General features: G+C 36.2%; 2 protein-coding genes across 2 annotated transcripts; one reads left to right on the top strand and one right to left on the bottom strand.

The window, feature by feature from the left end:
- The first annotated feature begins 2,818 nt into the window (after nt 1-2,818).
- anxa5a (annexin A5a) lies at nt 2,819-8,563 on the top strand. Its single transcript, XM_056257218.1, has 12 exons — nt 2,819-2,869; nt 4,361-4,445; nt 4,628-4,722; nt 5,163-5,276; nt 5,433-5,523; nt 5,926-6,005; nt 6,511-6,561; nt 7,088-7,181; nt 7,274-7,369; nt 7,784-7,842; nt 8,057-8,183; nt 8,260-8,563. Exons 1-12 carry the CDS (start codon nt 2,867-2,869, stop codon nt 8,313-8,315), a joined length of 951 nt encoding a protein of 316 aa, XP_056113193.1. The 5' UTR covers nt 2,819-2,866; the 3' UTR covers nt 8,316-8,563.
- Nucleotides 8,564-13,579: 5,016 nt separating this feature from the next.
- fgfbp1a (fibroblast growth factor binding protein 1a) lies at nt 13,580-14,348 on the bottom strand. Its single transcript, XM_056257217.1, has one exon. It carries the CDS (start codon nt 14,202-14,204, stop codon nt 13,602-13,604), a length of 603 nt encoding a protein of 200 aa, XP_056113192.1. The 5' UTR covers nt 14,205-14,348; the 3' UTR covers nt 13,580-13,601.
- Nucleotides 14,349-16,104: the final 1,756 nt, after the last annotated feature.

Genomic DNA, 16,104 nt, shown 5'->3' with positions numbered 1-16,104 from the left:
CAGAGGATTCCCTGAAGTGCTGCAGTAGTTTAATGCAATTTTATTGCAACTGATGCCTTCCCCAAGGAGGTTCCTGGTGGCGTCCACATCCTTGCCTCTCATAGCGGGATGGGGCTGGAACCTAAGTGTGTATGTGGGGCTCTTCACAGTCCTGCTGGTTCTGATGGGACTTCTTCTGTGGATGCTGATGAAACAGCTCGGGAACTCTGTAGGCAAAAGCACCCTTCAGCCACATCTGGGTTCCTGCAGACGTCAAGTGTTCTGAGGGAGAAACGTCGGATAAAGATTCAGCTCTGATTTCTGAAACAGCCGGACAATCAAAGATGTGACTGAAAAATATAGTGCATGGGAGTGATGAAAGAATGCAAAACAGTGTTGAGGATTTTTAAAGCTTTGCAAAGGAAATGTGAGATGTATTTACTGGCTTTCATCTATTGCGTATGCAGATGCTTATGTTCCAGCACACACAATTGTGTTTAGGAAGCGCACATTTTCTCTAAGGATTCAAATCCAAAATATCAAATTGTTATTCTGACATCAGTTCTTTGTAACACAGATACACAAAAATGAATTTACTATGCAGAGTTTTAATAACATTAATTCAATTTATATTAGAACACCAATATATTCACTCACAAAATTACACACACACATTTAAAAAAAAAAAAAGATTATTGAAAAGTCAGTCAATATTTCTGCTTATATTTTCAGAATAGATTTTTTCCCCCTACTGTTTGTCCTTGGCATGAAGAGGGTAATTTATGAATGAAAGAGTGAAATCAATTATGTTGCATATTAAGAAAATGTCTTGAATGAAAAATGACTTTCCATGACGCAACCCTTAATTCCTTTAGGAATTGCTAATTACAAAGGGACCTGTCACACTCAATACTGGTCAAACATAATGTTTGTGTTACAAAATATTCTGATAGCTTTGTAAAAGAAAGCGGCAAATTTTTACATCATTTCCCCCTGTGTCCTTGCATATCTTTCTGTGGTCCTTTTATTGTTGTTTCTTTGGCAGACTGAGTGAGGTGGATAAAGTTAATAAACATAATGATTGAGACGGAGAAAATAATATGTCTCTCAAAATGTTAAATGTTGTTAAAACAAAAAAAAAGCTAACCAAGTTTAACTAACTGTCAATGTTCACACCTTGATCTGCACACGGATGAAAGATTTAAGCACTGTCTAAACATGCATTTGCATATGTGTGCATGGAGCAGTCATAAGACACCACTCAGAGTGATATTGTAATGTTCTAATCAGTGGTCTAGTAAATAAAATCTTCATCCATGAAGTCAACTCTGTTGCTTTTATTCCACCGTTCACAGAAGACACGTGTGTTTATGTGTGTGAGGCAAGGGAGAAAATTAAATTCACACCACTGTCTGCATACTTGAGCAGTTTAAACAAACACAAACAGCAGGGTTCTTCTATTTGATGAGTGATATTTACATACGGTATGACTGAACTTAAGTGCACTTCTGCCACTGACGCATTAGTAATTGTCTAATAATTATATAAATATGAATGTTCATGGCTTGCTTGGCAAGTCACAATCCATTTTGCAGCAATGAGCATGATTTATTAAATTACCTCAACACAGCAAAAATACGTTGCTGTGTTGAAGTGATGTACTATAAATAAAATAAGCATCTCATTAAAAGTCACTGGCAAAAGCATAATTCTTTAAGGAAGGCACTGGCAATAATTCTATTATTGCCCATCATTCACTGTTCGGAGAGGGCTGTTCAGTGCTCTGGTTATTACTTCTGTCACAGCCTGAAAATGATATATAATAAATAATATTCAAACTATTGATTAAGTTCAAATCCAAGAAAAGACATGAAGAAAAGACAAACATCATCTGAACTTCATCTTAAACAATGATAATATCTTTAGTCCACACACAAACAACAATTTCAGTTAATAAAGTTGTCAAAAGTTGCTATTTATACAATTTTGTCAAAGTACGCAAAACACTGAAAATAGTTTATATGACATATTATTGCATAAGTAATTTGATAATTATTTTATTACATAACCATTTTGAGAGCTCTTATCTGAAACAAGAGTCATTTTATTTAAAAAATGTTTAAAGTGTAATTTCCACTGCAGAATGATATTAAATGTAATACACAATTCATGTGATGGAAATTACATTGTTGTGAAAATGGCCATGTCTTTCAGAAAAAATAATGAAAAAACATTACATAGGCCTAATTATTCAGTGATGCATAAAGACCTACATGCTGTTGAAATTCAATAACGAGAGAGTGAAAACTGTAGTATTTGAGCGTATATTTTCTGAAAACCAAGGCTAGGAAGTGCAAGAAGTGCGCATGTGTGGACGTTTGGAGTTTTGATGTAAAACAGTTTAAAACGGTGCCCTCGTCATTTCTATGACTATTTAGCCTATACTTGTTTTGACCAGTAATATTTTATAGCGTCTTATCTACTAAATGCTAAAAAATATAAAGTTTGTCACGTAAAAAGAATATTAAGCCCACAGTGTTCTCCACGTCAGTCACTAAGATTGACAGCTGTTTTTGTGGGCGTGTCCTACATCCTGCTACAACTCCCTCGCTGTTGACGCGCCAGAAGTCTGACCTCTCGCGCACAGGTGACAGAATACATCAACACCGCGGCTTCAACAGGTACGTTCGCTGTCCTGAATAGATGACGTAGCCTACTGTAATTTATGTTATGTATGTAGCGTCTTTCAGTCATTTCGCTATTTAAATGTCGATTAATTTCACAGTAGTTTCCGTAAATAGCCTACTGAATTGGTCTGATATAACGTTTCCTAATAGCCTACTCTTTCTTTTCAGAACTTCACATTGTGCTTCCTGTACCTGCACAAATGGTAAGTGAGGAGTTGCATTTGTATTAACATTAACATTTTAAATGATTTAGATAGCCTACATGAGTTTTATCAGGCTCATTTTAGGACTTGGTCTTGTGTTGTTTTGCGTGTTTAACTCCGGTCTTATATGTTTGTTATAGGTTTTTATCGGTTGAACATTACAAAAACAAGTAGTATAACGACTGTGATAATCATTAGTGTCATCAAAATATAGAAAAAATGTGAAATGTGATTGTTTTTCACGTACATTAATCCCCATAAATAAGGATACATGAGTTAAGTTATTAGATCCATGTTGGCATGGATGGTGATGGATGATTGAATTACAGCAGATGAGACCTGTATGAGGAAATCCACTGAATAGGTAACTGCGGCTTTATCATTCCACTCCTGCCAGAACCAAGTAAACCCCTATACTTTAGTACATAGACAAGGATTAGTAATGCTTGGGCTGGCATATTGATATCGTGTGTTGTTTCTTAAAACTTTAATGCTATGGCACAGGCAGTTTTACAAGATCGAATAATTCCAAGACATAATCCTACATGTGCTTTCTTAGCACTTCATTATAGAAAGCATGGGAGCAAGGAAAGATTAAAGCTACTGCTTTTGGTATCGAATTGGACTGGAGGTCTCAGGGTTAACTGATCCCTAACCTTCCACCTGAACTTGAATCCCAAACCCAAACCCTATACCTTATCTCATCCTTCACCACAGCACTATCATTAACCTGAGCCATAGTCCTGGTCTATCTTTAATCAGTCGTGTATGGATTACAGACACTCTGTGTATGTATGTTGTTTACAGAGCTTTTAAGTGGCTACCAGAAAGATTACAATCACATTGCTAACAAGAACTGTGGATTTGGTTGCTTCCAGCCTTTGAAAGGTCATCTAGAGACTGAGAGCACAGTTATTTGATACAGAATTATTGGTTCATATGATCACTTGTCTGCTATTTGGTGTATATTTAGTATTTCCATAGGATAATGATGAACGACATGAGGCATTGCATGCAGCTTTAATAATGAGGTTGATGTTTCATATTCTCAAACACCTGCGCTGGCTAATCCATTCAGAACTCAGCCGCTCCAGATGTCATCAGATTTTTTTATTGTCTTGAATTATGTAGCTTAATTATTTTTGTGTGACATTTTCCTATTTAGCCACAGTAAAAATAACAAAACCCTGCAAATACCAAACCTGACTTTCTGCTTTTGTTTCAATATAAAAAATATTTTGCCCTGCAAACTTTAAAAACTTGCTATCTTTTCTAATGTGAGTATATATTTGACAACCAGCAAGGGCTGCAAATAATTTATGATACTAAGAATATTGTTGAATATTCAAATAATATTTGTAGTTAACCTGACACATTATGCAGTTTAGTTGTGAAGAACAGAATGACGCCAATTTCCATTAATATTATATACTGGTATTATAATTGTATATTTTTTGGAATACATTCATTTTGGTTTTGTATTTTCTGCAGGCAACCCGAGGCAGTGTGAAACCCTTTGTGAGCTTCAATGCAAAGCATGATGCAGAAGTTTTGCGCAAGGCCATGAAAGGAATTGGTGAGTTAAACAAATCAGACCTTTATAACACACTAGAGAGTTCACCATTTGTTTGATCTAGGTGTTTTTTCCTGCTGATTTTGAATGGTCAGTGGACAGAAGTAAACCATCTTAAGCTCACACCTACACAATCTCCCACTCTTGTCCTCTTGTCTAAGCTGGTGTGGATGCTTTGTTTTCAGGCACTGATGAAGATACCATCCTCATGTTACTGGCAGCTCGCAGTAATGACCAGCGACAGGAAATAAAAGCAGCCTATAAGAAAGCTCATGGCAAGGTGAGTGAGTGTATTACATTATTATCTTGTGCCAGACCACAAATAATCAATTTTTTTAATCTAATGATGTGTCTTTTAACTCTATACATTCGTATACATAAAGTATACATTTGGAAAGTAGGGTTAAAATGATAACACAATAGAAATGCTGTTCAAAATGAAGACAAAATGTAGTCAAACATGATTGTTGTTCCATTCAATTGCTTAGGAATATTGCTGTGCATCAATAGCAGTACATCTAGATTACTTTTTTCTTTTTGTCCGTCGTTTTGCACACACCCATTTATTGATGTTGATATAATTCAGTGCTGACATGAACATCTAAAGCGGTGTTAAAATGCTAATGAGCTTTGCATCATCAGTTTAATGGCCATTATATTTTCTTCTGTTTCATGGTTCATGTTCTCTCTTTATTTCTCTCATGTTGTCCCTTTCTACAGGATCTAGGGAAAGACTTACGATCTGAGCTTGGAGGGAAGCTAGAGGATCTCATTGTGGCCCTCATGGCTCCACCCGCAATATATGATGCAAATGAACTCCATAAGGCCATCAAGGTAACGTCAACAACATTTTCATCATCTATGGGATATAATTAAAATTAGAAAAAGTAAAAAAGAAAGAATTACAAACAAATTGTTATGAAAATGCTTTCCCATTATGATACACTTGAGCTGATTGGTTATCTTTTTATTGTTTTTATTTACTTACAGGGAGTAGGTACTGAGGACCAAGTTTTAATTGAGATTCTGGCATCCAGGACATGTGATGAGATAAAAGATATCAGCAAAGCTTACAAGAAAGGTAATATTCATTGTGCAGGCACAGGTTTAGGCTGAATTTAAAATATCTCACCATTGCAAGGTTGATGCATGACCTCGCTCATTTATATTTAGTTTGGACACTGAAAATAATTCATTTAAAATGGTAAGGATCAATCTTTTGGTAAATGTCCATTGTAAGCTGTGGGTTTCCCTTACCCAAATATGCCTTATTGTCTGTATTGCAAACAAACAGGCAACCAAACAAACAAACAAATATGGAGCACAGATCTGATGATATTTGAGAGGACTTGATCATAATTACTGCAGGGCATCACTGTTACAACTGATCACTTCCAATTAGACTCAGTTCAGACCAATAAGCAGCAATTGTCGAGATAAGTGTGAACTGTCAATAGACCCTGTCTCATGTGTCTTGACCTAGAACATGGAGGCAAGCTGGAAAAAGACATAATCGGTGATACATCAGGACATTACCAGAGGTTGCTGGTGATCCTTGTACAGGTAAAAGAAAACAAGCCAATGGGTTCTCAGTTTAAAAGGAAATTGAATAGAGAGGCTAATGTTAAGTGTTAAGCAGTAGGATGGCACATTCTCTAGACAGAATATATATAATAATTTCCATTATTTCCAATCAATAAATCATTATCAAGAGCCTATATAAAATGACTTATACTGTGATATATGAGTTTGGTCATCGTCTTGAATAGGATCAGAGATAAGAGGCGAAGATTCTAAAAAAGGTAAAGAAATGAAACCGAGCATCTTCCTCTTAGAATGATAACACGAGCACCCTTGAAGTCATCCTTAAGTAATTAAAACAGCTCTTGAGTTAATGTTGTGGAAAAGATTAAATGTTTCTCAGGGGTAAAGTGTAGGTAATTCAATATCAGAGTTTAACAGGTTAGGGGAAATTCCACACCCAGTCCCAGCATAAGTGGTGGGTGGAGGAGGGCTGATGTTTCTCTGATGTTCTCTCACCTTGGTTATGTTTCTTTTCCTATAACAGGCAAACAGGGATGAGGGAGTGGATGAGAGCAGAGTGGAAAAAGATGCCAAGGTAAAGTTCAAAACAGTCACAAAAATGACGATTCTGTATTTTACTATACCCCGTGTCATTCCAAACCTGTATGACAAAATAAAGAAAATACATTTTCATTTTTGGGAGACACAATTTTGTGATTTACTCACTCTCATAGGCAGAATATACAAGCTTCTGTTTCCTTTCAAAGTGGATGGTGATTTATACAGTCAAGCTCAAAAAAAGACAAAGAAGCACCATAAAAGTAGCCCATATGAATTATTCACTATATTTCATGTCTTCTGAAACCATACAATAGCTTTGTCTGAGCTTGTATGGTGCTTTTGTATCGCTTTTATTATACTGAACACATGCTTGGACTTTGTGCTTAGCAACTTTTGTGTTTCACAAAATTAAGTTTTGAATCTCTTGTTATAAATTGTGCCCAATGGTATTTGATGAATCATTAGAGTTGCGTATGTATGTTGGTGTAAAAAAGACGTAACCAGATCCTCAGGTTTAAGTTGCGAACCTTAGAAGTGTTTGTTTGTTGATTGTATTTCAGGAGCTGTTTGCTGCCGGAGAGGAGAAATTCGGCACGGACGAGGACAAGTTCATCAACATACTTGGCAATAGGAGTGCAGAACATCTGAGAAAAGGTGCGCGTTTGTATATGTGTGTTCAAAGCCTTTTAATGCATTCAGAATGGCCTTGAAGGGCCATCCTAATGGCTTTGGTGTTCTTGTTTCAGTGTTTGATGCCTACAAAAAGATTGCCGGCTGTGACATTGAAGAGAGCTTAAAAGATGAGTGCACTGGGAACCTGGAAGCACTGCTGCTGGCTGTGGGTATGAAAATTCCTGCAGTATGGCTATACGTACAGGATTAAGTTAACCTGATTTTGCTATTTGGATGGACTGAACATAACTCTACTATGAAAATTAAAAGAGTAGTTCACCTATAATTGCAAGAATAAAAAGGCAAACTATGATGATCAAGAGATCCAAGAAAATGCAAAGGAAAGTATTTTGTAAGTAAGTTGTTAAAGTTGACTTTTTTTTTACTGATAATGTTGCTCTTTATGAAAGGGATTAATTTGGAGACAGGCTAATAATGGTGCTTTTATGGTCACTATTAACTGTAGTTGCATGACAAGAGCTGCATAACTAAAAACAGCATACAGGTTAAGAACAACATGTGGGTGAGTAAAACCCTTTTAACTGAAATTTAAAACTGATTTTTTCCTCTCTCTCTCCACTCAGTTAAGTGTGCAAAAAGCGTGCCTGCTTATTTTGCTGAAACCCTTCGAGAGTCAATGCGGGTATGATGAAGGCTTATTTCCATGAGATTCTCATCAATTTCCACCCTCTGACAATCATGAATTGGATCATTTGATGCTCATTTTGGATTATTAAACGATGACACTTCAAGTGGAAAAATAAAAACAACTTGTGGCCTGCTTAGTAAATGAATGTGTTGATGTGAATGATAATGAAACAGCAGATTTCACACCTTATTGGTTTGTTTATTTACAGCGTGCCGGCACTGATGATGAGACTCTCATAAGAATCATGGTGTCAAGGAGTGAGCGAGATATGCTGGACATCAGAGCGATATACAAGAAGAAGTATGGAGAATCACTCTATAGCACCATACAGGCAAGTTATGCGCAGACGCACACATATTCTCTCTCAGACAGAGAAATCTTAGCATGGCTTTTGTACATATTTTTAGGAAGACACTGACGGAGATTACCAGAAGGCCCTGCTCTACCTGTGTGGTGGTAATGATTAGAAATAGTTCATATTTTGTGCTTATTCATGTTAGTTTAAAGGATCTTGCACACTGAGGCCGAAATTTTCGTATGCGTTTTTTCGTATTCGTGATTCGGTGGCTCTGAATTGTCAAAACACCATTCAAACCCCATTCAAACTGCTTGCTACGGATGCGAAAAACGCAGAAAGCTTTTTTTATGACGGACGAAAGTTTCGGAGGCAGTGTGCAAGCGTGATTGACATAACGTGAGGTCGTATTTATTTTTTAACGTGACGAACGCGAATTTTGGACTCAGTGTGCAAGGGCCTTAAGTCCTTATCTGATCTTCAGCTTTCTCATGTATATTTTCTCATTTGTGTTTATCTTTACATATTTATGGTTTGAGAATAAGTAGTGTCAGTATTGGAGAATAGGAGGTTATTTGATGGTTTTGATGTGATGTTTGATCTATTTATTCTGTGATGTTTGATCTATTGATTCTTTAACAGAATTTGGTTGTTTAGCTTGAATCATTGTTTCAAAATAGAGACTATGAAAATAAAATGTAATGGACTATATCAATGTTTTTTTGAATTCTTATGTTGTTCCTCACTTTGTTTCACTTGCTCAAAATAATACTTTTTAATCAAAAAATTGTCAGTAGATGGCAGTATTGTTTTACAAATTCTTTTAGGTTTACTCAGCCTATTTTGACCTATCAAGTGCAGTTTTTCTTCTTAATAAAAGTGCTTGAGATTATTTCCTCGTTCATACATGTTAACGTTTGAAAATAATTTATACTCCAGCTTAAATGCATTTACAGTACTTAATTCACACATTAAAAACTGAAGAAGTGATACTGATAAGTAAGGGAGTTAACACCTGACAAGATAATATTTCAATAAATGCTCCTTCAACGAAGTCCCATTTATCTATTTAATGCAATGAAAAAGTCCCTGACAATAATAATAATAATTCATTACATTTATTAGGGCTTTTCTTGGCAGTCAAAGCGCTTTACATAGAGGGGGGAATCTCCTCAACCACCACCAATGAAACATACACTGCTGTTCAAAAGTTTGGTGTCAGTAAGATTTATTCAGCTATATCTTTCAAACAAATGCTGTTCTTGGGAATTTTCTATTAATCAATGAATCTTGAAAAAAGTTATTGCGGTGTCCTGAGAAAAATAAGCAGCAACACTGTTGATAATTATAAGAAATGTTTCTTGAGCAGCAAATCAGCATATTATAATGATTTATGAAGGATCATGTGACTCTGAAGACTGGAGTAATGATGCTGAAAATTCAGCTTGGACATAACAGGAATAAACTACATTTTAAAATGTATTCAAATAAAAGCATACAAAAACAAAGTTATTTTAAATTGAAATAATATTTCACAATATGACTGTATTTTATTTTTGATCAAATAAATGCAGCCTTTCTGAGCATAGATACTTATTTCAAAAACAAAACTTTTGAACAGTATAGTGTAAATGACAAAAAACTCACACAGTTTCTACAAAACTTTATAACTTATAGAATGTAAAATTGATATGTCCCCATCCTGTATATATTATACGTGGGTGAATTATGTGCTAGTGAACACTTTTGTTTCATACTGTTATCTCAACACAAAGTATGATAGATTTGACTCTGTGGTTTCAAAAATGATTTCTCCAAATTACTTTTTCAAATGCTCCACACTGCTCATTTTGTAGTGAGTAGGTTTGGGTTAAAAAGCAAAAACTTTGCTTCATAGATTATCACTGGCACTTGATTTTACTGTTAAATATTATGTGCTTCCTCAGATATTTACTTCAGCAAAGACTGAAAACTTTCATACACAACCTGATAATAAAAGGATTCTTTAAGTATTGGGAGAAGATGGAATTAGTTGTGGTGCCAATTATTAACTGTTTCTTGGCGGTGTAATTAAAATCTTTCCTCCAGTCCTTCTCTGTAACTAATGATTTGACTTTTTCCCCCAAATATTACACTTGTTGACTCTAGACTGAAAAAATGTACTGCAGCAGGGCCGTAGCTAGAGGATTCGGGGCCCCCTGACAAAATTTTGATGTGGGCCCCCACCACCCTCCACCAATATCATACCGTACAATATATTATGAGCATGGAGGCCCACATATAACAGAAGAGGGTGATGTTGTTGCAAAAGCTTTATTTTAAAAGTTAAATGTTTATATAAAAATTACAACTAATAAAAACTAACAAAAAAAAAGAAAAGAAATTGTTAAATAATAATAAAACCAATTTTAAAAAAGTAACAGCAAAATAATGTCTTTTTTCCCATCAGTGTGTAATAATTCATAAATCAAAAAGTAAACATTTAGAAATTGACAAGAATGCGGTCAAATTTAAAAAATAAAATAATTTATTGTCTTATTTTTTAATAAAGATCATATGGAACTGGTAATATTATTAAATAAATCTAATAATTGTATTCATCCAAGTGCAGTGTGTTGTATTTGTGTTTTCTTGATGAAATAAATAGCCTACATCATCAGCTGGCAGGTCAGGCGCATAATGCAATGCGTCGTGACTCGTGTACATTTTTTAACTCTATTTACAATAGTGTAAAAAGACAGGAATTTTGACCACGTAATCATTCGGTCGATTGTGGTGCGCTGCGCACCGATAATGAAAAGTGACAGTACCCGGCAGGCTGTAGACGGTAGTTTTCTTATTCCCAGCAAAATAACAGCAACCTGTTTTTAAGAACATTTTGTTCGACTGGGATACAACAACTCTCCTGGCCTCCCTCTCCTTCTTTTCATGGCGTTTCTGGTACCTTGATTTCTGTTTTCTTTTCCCCGTCAGTTAGTCTCCTGCTCTTCCACCAAGTTCATTGTTAACTTCAGGCAGCTGCCGCCTCAACTCTGATTACTTCTGTTCACGAGCTGGGGTGGGACAGCTGGGACTTACCATTTTATTTGGTCCATCTGATGTTTGTCACTGATAAATAAATACTTTAGATCGGACTAAAACATTTTTAGGGAGGGAAGAGAAGCAGATATTTGGGAAAAAAATGCATGTTTTTGTGCTTTTCATTTAAATCTCAGGCACACAACTAATGTAAATATTCGAATTATTCATACAACAGGGGCCTATATAGTATAACTGCTGGATTTTGTGGGCCCGCCCGCCCCAATCTGTATAATGACCAATTATAGGCCCCCTGACCTATGATTATCACCACCTTTCAGCGACGGCCCTGACTGCAGTATGAGCTACAGAGATGTTGAGACTCTTATAGGATCACATTGTTTTACCATGTGTGGTATGTGGATTCTGTGTTTGTGCAGATAACAAGCTCTAAAACGCTTTACTAAATCCCAACACTGGCACTCTCAGCACAAAGCCCTTAATTTCTCAGGAGGACTCCACTATTTCCAAGATGGAATTTATTAAGGTCATCATTTCAGCCAATCAGAGTTCAGAATGTCAGTGTGTGAGATCAGGCCACCTCAGTCCACATGGAAACCATTCATGAAGCCCCACCCACAGGAGCCACCAGGAAGTAAAGGATCCCCTTGAGAGGTTACATGAGAGCAGTGTTTGAATTAATCACAGTGGGAGATGAAAGCATGAAGAATATTAAGTGACAATTTGGCATCACACACACACAAGTAAACACCACACCTTCATTAATCGATGAAAAGATAAATATTTGATAGTTGGTTCTATGAAACATGTCATTGTTTCAAAGAGCTGAAATCTAAACAATGGTCCTTCTTTTATTCCAAAATGTCACGCAACACAGTATTTATCTGGGAACCTTATGAGCAAATTAATTCTTCATGTGAATACCTGTTGAAAGCTTATCCTTGGGCAAAAATAATGCGGTTTTGGGCGCAGTCATATTCCACTAGATTTTCCCGTTGCTGTTTTCAGTTTAGTAATCACATTTCAATGAGTCCAGAAATGTTCCTTATTGCTGCTTTCTTTAAATGACATGATGAAAAAGTCAGCAAACAGCGATGTTGTTTTTGGAAAGGAAAGGCCACAACATATGTGAGCGTGTTTAATGTCATAACCATAGGCTCTTATGGTTACCATAAACCCACAAGATGCTAAAATCAGTTTTGTGTGCTTGAGTGTTTTGGTTCATGACTAACCAAAGTATTGTAGAAAGAGCCGCATCCTAGAATATGTTTATATCTGAAGCTTCAAAACAGTAATTTACTGCTTTCATAGAACATATTCAAACTCTTCATGATTCAGAATTTTTTTTATCATTAGTAAGAAACAGTAAAACTGTAAAAGCAAATTGTAATACAACATCAAAATTAACGATTTCCAATTGCAATAAAGGTATGCCAAATGGGGTGGATGAAAAAAAAAATCACAGATTGAGTTTGTTTTTATTGATCAAGTTATCTTGACATTTCTCCAGCTCTAAACATGGAGTTAACATGGACTCTTTTCTGGAATTATTTCAGAATATTGGTATATTGTGGCCTCAATTTTATTACACATCAGAACTTGAGGAATAATAGTTTCTAAGACTTCATGTAAGAAGCACATGGCTTTATGGAATGCAAGGATCACTGTTGGAGTAATTAATCTGGGTTTAAACAGGAGATCTAAAGTTATTCATTGTTTCTATTTGAGAGTACATGTAAGAAACAACCACTCTTCACCTGAGCTAAAGCTACAACTGAAACAATAGGAAAAGGATCTTTCTGGGTCAAAGTAACAAGAGCAAAGTCATAAGTTCCACACTTGCCAGTTTCCATCCGGGGCCCAAAACCTTTCCAAACTGTAATGAACATTCTTGTGAGGATAAGAGATTACTGTAAACTGAAAATTAAGGCATTTTATTCCAGTGACCAATCACACAAACACAAACACAAATTTAGTATGAATTCTGCCTCTATTACACAGGTTTTTCCTATAATGGCAAGGACTATTGAAATATAATGTTTCAAATTTTTGTCGGTACATTAATAGCCTACATATTTTTCTTTTCTTGTTGAGCGAACCATATATTTGAATGGTGTAGTAGCCTATAGCTTTTGGATTAATGTGTTTTGGATGATGGCCATACAGTTTAGCCTACATAATGGAATTAATTTAACCCTACAAGCCAAGGACCTTATGAGTGCAGAAATGACACAACAGGAAAAATACAAGGGTAATGAAAAATCAGAAAATGTCATATTTTTATTCCCAATAGTAAGACAAACCATTTTATAGAAGAACTGATTACGTGAAACCTTTACAAAACTTTAATCTCATAAATTGGTACATTTAGAAATCTTTAGGCTATATCAATGGAATATAAAATAATTTTTCATGTCAATCATGAACATTCATCATTCTCAAGCATCAAGAAGAGAAATGTACACAGTGAAGACCAGGAGCTGCTGCAGTATTCCTCGGCCACTTTCAGTCTCTCGATCCGGTCAGGACAGTGAGTGTTCCCCGCGGGCGACGGTAACGGGACTCTGGAAGAGGGACGCCTGTCCTTCAGTCTGAAGTGCGCATCCGCGGGCGCGCTCCTGCACATACCTGCTTTAACCATCGCTGTAGAGTCGCGACACAATCTCTTCTGCTTTTTCAGCGAGCGGGCGATCTGTTTCCAGTAGGCTATGGCATTGGATGCGTATTGCTGACATGCGGTGGGCTCTGCTACATATTCGCAGCCGAAACTCTTTGCCCCCTTTTTGCAGGTGACTCCCAATACAAAAGCATCACGCTCGCGCGCAGCGAGCCACGAGCACCGCGCTCCATCCTTCTGTGAGAATCTCCCTTTTAGACCATTTTCATTCCGTTGACCTCTTCTCCTCCCCTTCCCATCTGTCTGTGCTCTCCTCCCTCTATCTCTCAGGCTGTTCACCTGAACGAATTGTTGCAAAATACAGGCGAAACTCAGAACGAGAGCAATGTCTGTCACGCGCATCATGTCCTAGGAATTTATTTAAAAAAAACTTAAACGGAAACCGTACGTGACATTTGTGGTCACAGATGATTTTATAGAAAATAGAAAAACTCATATGGTATAATAATGCACTAGAACAGCGAAATGTTTGGTTTTGCACCTGCAGTTTCTTTGTGTGGCATTTATAGAGCATCTCGCGCACGCACCTCCCTCTTCACTCCATTCTTTCATCGTGTCTTGTTCTGGGTCTGGGATATTAAGTGGCGGTTCTAGCCCATTTCAACTGGGGGGGCCAAGCTGGGGCCAGTTGTACTGTTAGAGGGGCCAGTTACATTTAGACCTTATTGTTGTCATATCATTTTCTGCACTGCTGCAGGCATTAACAGGCAAAATACCGTGTTTATAATCATTCAACAATGTATTTGCATTTCCATTATATTTTTACATTTGCATTACATATTCAGTATTAGTCACAGTAACTGTAATAGACATGATGTCCTTCTTTCTCTTCATTTTGAGAACTATAGAGCAAAAGCAATGGGGACCAAGAAGCTTATTAATTCATTTACTGAAAATAACTGACTTGATATGTCTAACCGTTTACAGGGTTCCTGCACACTTTTTAAAGTCAAATTTAAGGCTTTTTAAGACCTAAAGAAATCAAAATTAATACCGTACATTAGGGGTGTGCAATATTGACAAAAATATATTTCAATATTTTCAACATTTTGTTAATAATTAGATGATATTTTACTGATTGTGTTTTTGTGCTGGTGCCATGGCTGGTTTAAGCCTGTTGTTGACAGCTGACTCACGAAGATATTAATATTTTTCATATTCTATGCAGTGGTCAGTTCACAGCAGTGACAGAAATACATTTTTTAATTAAGGGGCAATATTTCCCACCTTAAATTGATTTCCAGGGGCATTTTCACCTATATATGGACATTTTTTCTAAACTTATTTAGAGTTATGCATCACCTTTTATGTCAAATACTAACATTCAAATTATACAGTAATTATACTTATTTATACAATAATACTTAATTATGCAATAATTATACAGTACCACTGTTACCAGTCAAATTAATTAATTCAATCAAAATCCATCTTTGCAGTGCAGAGGTGACACAGAAGTGGCATTCATATATTTACACTCCATTTACAATTGCATAAATAAAGCTATGAGATTTTTTTTAAATCAATATTTAAAAATGAAATTATTTCTAATTTTAACGTTTTAATTAAAGGATACTTTAAATATGAAACTAAAACCGCCAGTAGGCGGCGGCAAGTCCCTGTAAGAGGGATTCATTCATTCAAACGATTTGTTCAAACGGCTGATTTATTCGGGAAAGAAGCAAGTGATTCGTTCAAAACGCGGATTTCAGTCATCGCTGTGTTGCATTGAGACTCACTACGGTTTCATTATGAAATTCTAGTCGGCGAAATAAAGGGAAAACAAACAATATTGACAATATTGTGTCTAAAAAGTAACTCCCAATGTTAACTTATTGTTAATTTAACTGTTGTATAACATAAATATCACAGTTGCAATTGTGCACGGGAAAACGGCACTCTTGCTGATGTGATAATATAAGAACATAATATGATATAAATATAAGACAAAAACTAATTTGGGGACATAGCCTACCTATGAACTGCACACAGCAGTGAAAGGACGATAGACAAATGCTATGTCAGCTCACAGTGCCTCGTACATAGTTAAAACAATGATTACAATATCATAATAGACAATACACATCGCACACCCCATACGCACATAAAGAATGAACTTACAACTGAACTGACATTTACCAAATTTCTTCTTCTCTCCTCTCTCGCGTGCAGGAGACAGGCGTTATTCTGCCGCGATTCCCGCGAATGTGATGCGAATTGTCACGTGAAAATGCAAATCCACAAA

This window comes from Rhinichthys klamathensis, unplaced genomic scaffold (assembly GCF_029890125.1).
Source record: "Rhinichthys klamathensis goyatoka isolate OS25496 unplaced genomic scaffold, OSU_Roscu_1.1 h1tg000136l_1, whole genome shotgun sequence".
In the NCBI taxonomy this organism is placed as follows: Eukaryota; Metazoa; Chordata; class Actinopteri; order Cypriniformes; family Leuciscidae; genus Rhinichthys; species Rhinichthys klamathensis.
Note: the sequence above shows the minus strand (reverse complement) of the source record. Positions and strands in the feature narration are given on the sequence as shown.